Source organism: Narcine bancroftii, chromosome 4, assembly GCF_036971445.1.
Source record: "Narcine bancroftii isolate sNarBan1 chromosome 4, sNarBan1.hap1, whole genome shotgun sequence".
Taxonomy (NCBI): domain Eukaryota; kingdom Metazoa; phylum Chordata; class Chondrichthyes; order Torpediniformes; family Narcinidae; genus Narcine; species Narcine bancroftii.
In genome coordinates this window covers 19,831,341-19,843,359 of record NC_091472.1, presented here as the reverse complement: position 1 = coordinate 19,843,359, position 12,019 = coordinate 19,831,341, and the positions used below count along the sequence as shown (strand labels likewise).

Sequence of the window (12,019 nt, the reverse complement as noted above, 5' to 3'; positions counted from 1 at the left end):
CCAGACTCTGCGCCAGAGTCTAGAATGCCATGGCTTGTGCCTGGTAGACGTTTCCCCCCCCCCCCCCAATAGTATCTAAAATGGTATATTGGTTATTGAGGAGAATGCCCACAGGGGTGCCCTGATCCCTTTCTCTATCCTGACCATAATTCATCTACCCTCCTCCTGCCTTCTAAGTGTGATAGTATCCCTGTAACTCCTGTCTATTACCCCCTCTGCCTCTCGAATGATCTAGAGTTCATCCATTTCTTAACTCGGCTTGTCAGGAGCTAAAGCTGGATGCACGCCTTGCAGATGAAGTCATCAGGTAACTGCTTGCTTCCTTGACAACCCACGTTCTGCATGAGGAGCATTACACTGCCTTCTTTGCCATTCCCAATGTTTATGACTAGAGTGAAAAAAAATCTAAAACTTGGGCGGAACGGTTGGCGTAACAGTTAGTGCAACACCATTATAGTGCCAGTGGTCGGGAGCGGGGTTTGAATCCCACAGTCTGTAAAGAGTTTGTGCATTCTCCACATGTCTGTGTGGGTTTTCCTTGGGGACTCCGGTTTCCTCCCACTATTTGAAACGTACCGGGGGTTATAGGTTAATTGGGTAGCATGGGCTCTTGGGCCAAAATGGCCTGTTACCATGCTGTATGTCTAAATTTAAAATGTTTAAAAATTGAATTTAAATTTTAAATTTAAATTTGCCCTTATCTGTGCCTATCTGCTGAATCCTTTTTGTTCTTCAAATAGGGTGGCCCTTTCTCACTTCAACTCCTGCACCACAACCTCAGCCTGTATTCACCAAAGCCTTTCCATTCTGACTCAGTGCACGCCAAATGATGACTGCTCCACTACACAGTCCCTCACTTTTATAGTAATGTTTAGGACACCTGACCTCGATTGCCTAATCAACTGCCTCCAGGACTCCCTCAACCACTCATCCTTTCCCACCTATTGCCCCCTCGATACCTATCCCTGTGACCGCAAGAATGCTACACTTGCACCCACATCTCCTCCCTCACTACCATTCAAGTCCTTCCAAATGAAGCAACACTTTACATGAATCTGCATGGGTCTTTTACTGTTTCCATTTGTGGTTTCCTCTACATCAGAAAAACTGGCTGCAGACTGGTAGTTCGTTTTGTTAATCACTTACGTTCTGTCCACTGCAATTACAGGGACCTCCCAATGGCCAACCATTTTAATTCCACACACCATTTACGCCGACATATCCATGGCCTCATATACAGCTAAACTAGGGTCACCTGAAAATTGGAGGAACAACACCTACGATTCCATCTTGCCACTCTCCAACTAAACAGCATAACAATGATTTCCGTTAAATCCTGTCTCTCTCTTTCCCCATCCCTGTCTCCTTTCCTCCAACTCCCCATCCCTTTCCCTCACCATTCAGATAACTATGCCCTCCCCATCACTTCTCAGCTTTTTTCTCTTCAATCCCCCAGACCTTTACTCACCTATGACCTCTTACCTGTTAGTCTATGCTCTTCCCCTGCCCCGTCCACGCTCCTCTCCTTTATATTCAGGCCTGCTTTTTGCTCATACCTTAAAGGTTACCCTGTACTTCCCGCAGATGCTGCGTGACCTACTGAATTTTTCCGGCACTTTTGTTTATTTGAGTATACAACTGCAAAGCAGAAGATAAATTCAACATCAAGGCAAGGTTTACAAATCTTTGAATAAAATTCTCTACTCAGGTCATTAACTAGATTTTTTTGAATGAAGGAAATCAGGGGTTACGGGAACCAAGGAAAATGGATTGAGGTAAAAGATCAGAGCAGCCATCACATGATTGAATTAAGATTGTGCCCTACACTTGTGCTTATTTACATTTTAATAAACCAGTCATTCAATGGCTTACAGGAAATATTGAAGTTAAAAAAAACTTTTAAAAATACCTAAAGGTAGAACATTAAGTTCTCAGATTAGACATTAGTTTCACATCTCAACTCGCTGCTCTGATCCCTTTTATCTGGCTACATGGACCATTAGTGGACATGAAACATCCCGCGCTTAGTGGCCTGTGGGAAACTTTTTTTTTTGACTAACAAATAGTTACAGAAAGTTGCCAACGATACCCAAGCAGAAAAGATAAAACCAGAAGTTAGACGTGGAAAATGTGCCGAAAAGATTTTCAAATATGGGCAACTCGTTTACATGCCTCAGTTTTTTGCTCATTTTATTTCGTTCTGGATCGTTTGTTGCCCTGAGCTTCAGATTAAAAGCCCAATATTTCCTTGGTGACTTTGTAGCTGTGAAAAATAACATCTTTATTTGTACAGTGGCATTTAATGTGAGATAAGTGGACAGGTTGCACATGAAAATTACTGATCATTTCTGAGAATTTAGATTTAAATTTATATGGAAGAACAGCCAACATTCATGGTTTGGGCTAACACAAGAAACAACAAGCAACAGGGAAATGAAACAGCTACAAAAATTTAGATTTCTGTCATATTCCACCTGAATTTACAGAAACCACTGTTTCATTCAACTGTTCCATTTGCGATAATTTAGAAAAAAATGCAGCATTTCATCCAACAATGCAAACTTTACTCAATATGAAAGTGAACAGGTCAAGTAGAAACTAAGTAATAAGTAATGGTTTGTCAGAATCAAGTTTCGGTGAAGGTCATTTTGTTTTGTGTGTAATTTTTAATTTTAATGCATTTTATCAGCACACTTTTAACTTTAACATTTTGCTCAGCTATATGTAAAAACTGCTGATGCTTTAGTTCTTTTTATGTTACTGTAGTTCTTTGGATTTTGATCTATACTGTAGAGCAGGTATTAAAAAAAAACTTGAAACACAACTTATAAATTGAACTAACCAGTACAATAATTAGGTAAAAGGAGGATGACCTTTTGTTGTTCAAAAGATTCCTTTTTACACTGGATTGATTTTTAAATAGAAGGGCTGGCCAAACAAAGGAGTGATGGAAAAACAAAATTTATTTTTGCCGTAGACTTTGAAGTGTGTGCGTTCCAGTTGGCCATTATGACAATATTGATCCATATCCCAAATTGCACCAATAAAACCATCAAAAGGCACAATGGTGTGGACCATAGTCAGGCTAACTAAAGGACCAGCTCAAGATCAACTTGATACATGCTGACAATACTTGATCTTCAGCCTCCTTTGAAGTAAGTATGCCTTGCAGGAATCTGATGTCATATCTTATTTTCATTCATAATTACAGATTTGTATACAGGTGCCTATCCTTTTATCAGGGATCATCAGGACTGGATATCTGCTGTTGTTCGGAATCATTTTAAAGGCAAGCCCTTTAAGCAAATACCTCACTTCTAGATCCCGCTCCCTCCCACCCCGCCACCGTCATCCATTCCCCCTTCCCTGAGGGGTGGGGAGTACTGACCAGGCTGAGCCAGAGCAGTTTCAGCTGCGTTGCTGCTTGCTTCTCTCCCACTGGGTTCTGGGGGCTGAGAGTCACCTTTCCACCGAAGGATTCTATTTAACTAACTAGAAATGGATCTTAGTTCAGAAGAAAATGTCGATGTACAAAATGGCCTTTACAGTTTCTAAAGCAAATCTAAGTAACCCCTCACTGTGAAACACCAGCCTGTGACTATTGTCCTTCAGTTCAATGCATACATTTTGTTTATCTATCTTTCTTCCACATAAATTCCATAAGAATGACTTTTTATTGTGTATATCAATTTTTTTTAATCATGATTTGTGATGGGAGTGGGTATTTCCATCATTTGAACTGCCATAAAATGGGGATACTCTGATTTTACCCCTGTCATAATTATTATTGAAGCGAATTATCTGGTCATTATCATTCCATCACCTCTTTGGCTCTGTATTTCCTACATAACCTTTCCCCAAAAAGTACATAAAATTCCTTGAGATGTAATATTGAAAAAAAAATCTTTATAAATACAAGACTTCCTTTTTCTTTCATCTGAATATTCTGAGGTTGGTAATGAAAGAGTAGTTCTTTCCAATGCTACATTCCATTAAATACAGAAAAATCAGCAAACATCCATAAATTTACTTTACCAATGTTTCATTGATTTCTTTTTGTTTTTACTTACTGAATGATCTTTCACTCATTGCATTATGTCAATAAAATATCAACATCATTTTCTCATTACCTCAAAATTTCTCGAAAATATCAGCTCCTGGAGGTTTAGTAAAACAAAGATTCATGGAAAACCACAGGGAGGTATGATATCTCGCTCTTCTGTACTCTATGACAGTAGATGAGCTGCAATAGCCTCTAAGAGGCAGTGTTGCATACAAGCCCATAATTAAAAGACCAAGAACGACAAATGTATTACAGTTATAAAATTATAAATATTTTCAAAGTAATTAAATCAATTTTCTTGTTAATCCTCAAACAATTCAAAAAATCAGCCTTTAATGCTAGTAATCTACATCTATTCTGAAAAAAGGTCAAATCCTCATGGTTTCCCTTATGATTTGCAAACCATCTACAGACCTGTCTTTCCATGGGAACAAATGATGCAAGATTTATTTTTCTTAATATTCTTAATACATATCTAGATTTTGGCCAAACATTTGTTACCTATCTTTCATTACTTTCTACACCTGTGCATTTCAACCACCTATTCAAATGCCACAATTTAAATACATCAATGGAAGGAGAGAACCATTTCCATCCTCAACAACAAATATCAAGTATAAAGTACATGCAACCATTATCACCCAAATTTATCAAGTAGATAACCTATTAATACCTCTTCCAAAGATACCAATAACCACAATGGACAGATTTTACCACAAAATTCATTCACATGTTATCAAAGAAAGCTGCAAGAACTACTAACAAAGGCTACTGAATGACAGAATTCCAGCTGTGATGTTTAAGACCTTTGCTCCATAAGTTTCAGTTCTATTTGAGCTATAATATATGACATACAGATAAGAGATTAGGTGCTTGCTGTCCCCACTGAAACAATACAAATTTGTCATCCATACCAGTCCATCAATAAGACATCTTATATGGTGACATCTACATTGCAATCCAGTAATGCACAAATGATCTGGTCACCAATACTTAACCCAGATGAACAAAAGGGCTCTATTCCAAACAACAGGGTGACAATTATTGCATCAGTTGACAGAATATCAAAACAAGTAGCTTTGGTCAATCTGAAACCAAATGTAATTAAGGTGAAAACTCACCACAGGCTAAAGTTAGATCATGGCATGGAAAAGATGGTTGGAAATTTTTAGGATCAAACAGATCAGCTCCAGAATATTGCTGCATGTATTCTGGAGGGTAACATCTTCAGGTGTTAATCACTGTTATTCTTTGTGCAATTTCAAGAAGATATTCCAACTTCTGATCTTGTGTGGCCATGATCAATTCCATTCACAACTATTCAGAACATGATGCATTCATACCTGCCTATTGCAATATCTAGACGAACATTTAACATGGGAGGACAAAACAGAAATTATTATTCACACCATGCAAAAACCAATGAGGAGGCAACCTAAGCACTTATCTTCAATGTTAAAAAGAATTGTCAATGCCAAATCTCTCAACATCTGGTTAATAGGATCGGCAACAACTAGAAATTTTGCATGACCTGCCGCAGTGTGCACTAGCGAGACAGAGGTTAAGTCAACTGCAAGCAAAGGGCTCACTTTCCATTTCCATAAAACATTTCTGTACAAATTATAAATTTAAGTTTTAAATTTAGACATATGGCATGGTAGGCCATTTTGGCCCATGACTCCATGCCACCCAATTTACACCCCATTAACCTACACCTCCAGTACATTTTTTGAATGGTGGAAGAAAACTGGAGCCCCTGGAGAAAACCCACGCAGACACAGGGAGAACGTAAAAACTCCTTACAGATAGTGTAGGATTTGAACCCAAATTTCAATTGCTAATGCTATAAGGGTGTTGCGCTAACCACGATGCCAACTATGCCGTGTGTACTTTCAAACTGCCTGGTAAACTTGCAAAGGCCAAACAGCATCCATTCCTCTATCCTAATCATTAGACACATGCTGGCATTTATAAAACACACCACAGTACCACAGTTAATCAATTGTAGGACTGAAATCTAGAGAGTCAAAGATATACCACACAAAAAGGCCTTCGCCTGTGATATTGCAGCATTGCTCTTTGCATGTTAAACATAAAAGTAGCAAGCAATACTTCTAGTTATTTGACTCCACAAATAACAGAGCACATCAAATCTCTGAATTCTGCAGAACTACACTCATGGATGGCACCGGACAATTAACCATATAACCATATAACCACTTACAGGCCAGTTCGGCCCTACTAGTCCATGCCGTAACAAATCCCCACCCTCCTAGTCCCACTGACCAGCACCCGGTCCATACCCCTCCAGTCCTCTCCTCTCCATGTAACTATCCAGTCTTTCCTTAAATGTAACCAATGATCCCGCCTCGACCACGTCTGCCGGAAGCTCATTCCACATCCCCACCACCCTTTGCAAAAAGAAATTTCCCCTCATGTTCCCCTTATAATTTTCCCCCTTCAATCTTAAACCATGCCCTCTAGTTTGAATCTCCCCCACTCTTAATTGAAAAAGCCTATCCACATTTACTCTCTGTCCCTTTTAAAATCTTAAACACTTCTATCAAGTCCCCCCTCAATCTTCTATGCTCCAGAGAAAAAAGCCCTAGTCTGCACAACCTTTCCCTGTAACTCAAACCTTGAAATCCTGTCAACATTCTCGTGAACCTTCTTTGCACCCTCTCTATTTTGTTTATATCTTTCCTATAATTTGGTGACCAAAACTGCACACAGCACTCCAAATTTGGCCTCACCAATGCCTTGTACAATTTCATCATAACCTCCCTACTCTTGAATTCAATACTCCGATTTATGAAGGACAACATTCCAAATGCCTTCTTCACCACACCATCTACCTGAGTATCAGCCTTGAGGGTACTATTTACCATCACTCCTAAATCCCTTTGTTGCTCTGCACACCTCAATAGCCTACCATTCAATGCATATGACCTATTTAGATTTGCCTTTCCAAAATGTAACACCTCACACTTATCTGTATTAAATTCCATCAGCCATTTCTCAGCCCACACCTCCAGCCTTCCTAAATCACCTTTTAATCTACGGTAATCTTCCTCACTGTCCACAACACCACCAATCTTTGTATCCAATTCTCCACCTCTACTTCCAGATCGTTAATATATATAACAAACAATAATGGACCGAGAACCGATCCCTGAGGAACTCCACTAGTCACCGGCCTCCAATTGGACAATTTTCTACCACTATAATTCTGCTCAGTGAACATTCCCTTCCTGAATAATGGCAGTAGACAAAGTAATTATGTGAAAAGAGGAAACATTTATAAAAGAAGTAATTCATAGCTTCCCTTTGGGTCATTGTTATTAAAGAAGCATCCACATAATATTAATGAAAGCTGAATTCAATGGATATAGCAAAGATTAGTGGATCTGACAAGATGCCAAATTTGGTGCTGATAAGAGCAGCAGCAGTGATTAAAAACTTAGAAAATTTGCCAGCTCTGCCAGATCCACAAAAGACAACAAATGTTAATTGTCTCCCATCATCATACTTCCAATTATCAGCAAAAGTGACAACAGTGGCAACGTTACTGGTGGTGTCATAATCTGATATCTGCTCACTAATAATACGCTCACTCATGTGTAGTTTATGTTCTACTAGTTGAAAGGTTCCACAATTTTTTTGAATGAAAACATCACTTGTTCCCACTTCCTTCATAAATGTCTACTCTCATGGTCACAAACCCTACAGAAACTGGAATGCTAAGGATATATTGCTGCACAGTTTCCAAATAAACTAATTCAATATTAAGATTCAAGATTTCTTCTGTCTGCCATAAGGCAAATAAAGAGTCACCGTTAGTATTGCCCGGCGCTCCTCACAGAAAGAGAGAAAGAGAAGCTTAAGAGAGTCCCTTCAGAGTCACTAGCCACTTTCAGGTGGCCACAATACCCGACTATAAAGCAGCCTATTGTACTCCTATGTGGCTGTTGGGTGGCCACCTGAAAGTGAAGAACCTGGCCAGGAGGTTTACCTACCTAACCCTTCTCCTGTAGGTATAATATTCTGCTCCGAGAATCCCCCGTTGCACCTGAAAGCAGCTCAGGCAAAGCTGCTAGCAGATTTCAGGTGCCAAGCAGCAGGCAGGCTGGTGACCCGCTGACAGCCACCCAATTTACACCCCATTAACCTACACCTCCAGTACATTTTTTGAATGGTGGGAGGAAACTGGAGCCCCTGGAGAAAACCCACGCAGACACAGGAAGAACGTAAAAACTCCTTACAGATAGTGTAGGATTTGAACCCCAATTTCAATTGCTAATGCTATAAGGGTGTTGCGCTAACCACGATGCCAACTATGCCGTGTGTACTTTCAAACTGCCTGGTAAACTTGCAAAGGCCAAACAGCATCCATTCCTCTATCCTAATCATTTGACACATGCTGGCATCTATAAAGCTGGTGACACCTACCCTCCCCGCTGGTGACACCTACCCTCCCCGCTGCCGAAACCTACCCTCTCCGCTGCCGACACCTACCCTCCCCGCTGCCGACACCAACCCTCCCCGCTGCCGACATCTACCCTCCCCGCTGCCGTCACCTACCCTCCCTGCTGCAGACCGGGGACAGTGTGGGGCTGGAATCACTGTGTGAACCAGGGTCAGTGAGGGACAGGAGTCCCTGCTACCGACACCTACCCTCCCCACTGCCTGACAGTCCCCTGGCATGGAACTACAAGGCTGGAATGGCTGGCGCAGGACATCGGGCCCCTGACGTCCCGTGCCGGCCACTATAGCCCCTTAGTCCCATGCCAGGGGGCTGACAGGCAGCAAGGAGGGGGCTGTCAGGCAGCAGGGAAGCGAGCTGTCAGGCAGCTGGTAGGCAAGCTGTCAGACGGCAGCCCCCGCCCAGACTCAGGAGTTGGTGTTTGCTCTGCAGCCCTTCTCCTCGCTTCAGACCTTTCAGGTGGCAGAACAGCTCCTTCAGCGCTGCCACCTGAACTTACCTTTGCAGACACCCGCAGCCGGCTCTGGAGCCACATTCTCCAGGCGATTCCACCTGAAAGCAGCTACTGAGTGTCCATGATTATCCTCCAGTGCTCCTGCAGCCTCTGCAGCGATACAGACACCTTCCTATTCTATTCATCAGCAACTAGAGCTCCAGATCCAAACCTCTGACACAATAAGGAAGGCTTCCGCATCCATGGCCCTTCGGAAGCATTTCTTGCCCTCAGCACCCTCTCTAATCGCAACTTGAAACTGGGCTCCCGTGAGCCAGTTTACAGTAGCTCACAGCCTGTGTGGGCCCCCCTGACCACATGTCGCCAACAACCCGCAATCTGTGTGGGTCCCTCAGCTGCTAGGCCCCTCACTGCTTTGCTGCCATGGTAATTTTCCTGTAGGGCCATTTCTGATGCCCTGTGCCGGTCGGTCTGCTACTCCCCGGGTGTGTCCAAGTCTTCATAGTCATTGCCAAGCACAGGTGCCACCATCTTGGGCACAGATCCCACGGTTGCACTGTCAACTCCTTTAACATGCTGTAAAAAGCCTGTACAGAATGGCCGGTATTAGGACCAAGCAGTTGAACCCTTCAGAGCAGTGCTGAGTCTCTCCTCTCTCCAGGTCAGCATCTGTGGCAGTATTGCCATTATAACAGCTAAGCCTCTGGAAATCTTTTCCAAGGCCCTCTATCAAAACGCTGCTCAAAACGAATCACCCAAGGTTGAGAACTTTGTTAGATTGGCCTCAGGAGCTTTGGTCCATTCTTGGTAAAAAGTGCTGAGTCCCAAGCAGAAGTGAGAATGACTGTCACTGACATTAGAGCAGGACCTAATCAAGAGGTATTAAAGATGTCTTAGTAAAAGTGACATCAGGGAGGTTAAGGACTAAAAGTTTCAAAGGACTGGAAAAAAGGTCTTTGTGATTTTTGAAGGATGAAAGTGAAAGTTCCTCAGTTCTCATCTCAGTCTTGAATGGCTCATCCTTTACTATAATACAGTAACTACTAGGTCTGGACACCCATGCACAAATGAAGACCATGCTCACACCTATCCCATCAGGCCCCATGAGAATTTTTTAGGTTTTTGTGATACTCATTTTTCTCAACTTTAGAGTGCTGAGGACTTCAGCGTAAATGATCGTGTGTGTGTGTGTGTGTATGTGTTACATCTCTCCAGGATCATATATAAATGAAGCATCAAAGTCCCTGCTCTTGTATGCAAATTATCTTGTACAGTAAAATCTAAACATCTATCCATGTTATTGTCAATTCCTTCAAGTTCTCCACAATCAATAACAGATGAGAACCCCAACCTGATTAACTACAAATATATATGACATCAAGAAGAAATCAGAGGATGGTGTGCTGGAGGGAGCAATTATCTCCTGGCTTTTGGTTCTTTCACAGCAAGTAGGAGCTCATCTTATCAAAATCCAAAAATGCTAATGAACTTGAAACCATTCAGGACAAGGCAATAAGGTAAACAAATTGCAAGGTGAGATGTTGCGATGTTTTTCAGTAAAGGTGATAGTAGGGAAAAAAAAGGCTTTCATTTAGAAACTAATTCTATTGAATTCAGACCATGAAAGAGTGGAGAAGAGCAATGTCAATGGAAAGAAAGGGTTTTACTTGGAACCAAATTTACATTTTCTAAAATAGGAAAGCCTATAAATTGTGTACATATTGCAATAAAAACTAAAGTTAAAACTCCCTCAACAAATAAAAAAAAAGCTGGTAATATACTTTCAAACATATTTAGACATATCCCTGCAGTCAGAAACAAATTAAGATTTACTTTTCTTATGAAAAGTCTAACTGAAATGCACCAATAAGACAGCTTTACTCTGTTTATTAAACGTTAGCTGTGCATGAATTACAAAGAAAAACAATGGCAGATTAAATTACCACTCACACCTTTCCTCAGGAGTCTCCACATGAAAAGTCCTCTCGATAACGGTGGTCCATTGCAAACACCTGATTATAAATGTGTTTGGCCTTGGTCGCTCAGTTTTCATAAGTTGACATTCTGTGAAAAATACCAATACGGTTAACAGTTACCTTCAACTTCAGTTTAGTTTATCAAAAATAGTTTGAGTTGTATCAGAATTAAGTGATGAGTAATCCATGAACATTATCTTGCAAATCCAATAAGTGGAAAAACTGAGAGAAATGTAGATGACCAAATTCCAGATCTATCAAATTATCCAAGCTATATAATTAAAAGAAAAATTAACTTTTTTGATCTTTTGGGATTGTCCAAAATAGTTTATGACAATGAGTTACATTTGAAGTGATGTGACTGTTGTAATATAGGAAATGAGGCCAAATTTGAACACTACATGGTCCCACAAATGCAATATGAGAACAATCACTTTTTTTCTTTACAAAAATTATATTTGAGAAAGGGGAAAAATTAGCCAGAGAACTGGGAATAACTGACTGCATTTGGGAGTCACAGTAAATCACTGTGGACAACTCTCTGAAGTAGGATTTGAACACAAGCCCAATGAGAGAAAGGTGCCACCAACAAGAACCTTTTCATTTATCTTTAACAACAATAGTTCAGTTTAGTTGATAGCTGCAAAAATGCACAGAAAATGATCAATACCAAAAATAATAATCAAAATACAGTGCCTTCAGATTCTGGAATGAGTCACATTAAGTATCCAGGGATATTAGAGTTACAAGGATCAGTAATTTTAAGTAATCTTGCATGCTCTCCCTGATTTATAAATACCTGCAACAATACTTAAATCTTATAAAATTATTTAGCGTAATAAGACTTTTCATACTTTTCCAGAGGGAAAAATGTGTGGAAAAGTGCTTTGGAAACTAGACAAATATAACACAAGATTATAGTGATGTATACTAGAAGCATTGATATTTCTCGGGCCAAAATGTAGATATTTATTTCCTCCAAAGAAAGAAAACAATAAATACAATTAAGAAAGACAATAACTGCCTACGAGGCAAAAAAAACC

The 12,019-nt window shown here is 40.6% G+C and overlaps 1 protein-coding gene across 10 annotated transcripts in view; it reads right to left on the bottom strand.

Moving 5' to 3' along the window:
* Positions 1-12,019, bottom strand: part of akt3a (v-akt murine thymoma viral oncogene homolog 3a) — a 416,568-nt gene that overhangs the window by 195,697 nt on the left and 208,852 nt on the right. For all 10 annotated transcript variants that reach the window (XM_069930899.1, XM_069930893.1, XM_069930900.1 and 7 more), the window contains one exon: positions 10,953-11,064. In XM_069930899.1, coding sequence (XP_069787000.1) covers positions 10,953-11,064 — 112 coding nt within the window. The remainder of the gene's footprint in view (positions 1-10,952; positions 11,065-12,019) is intronic.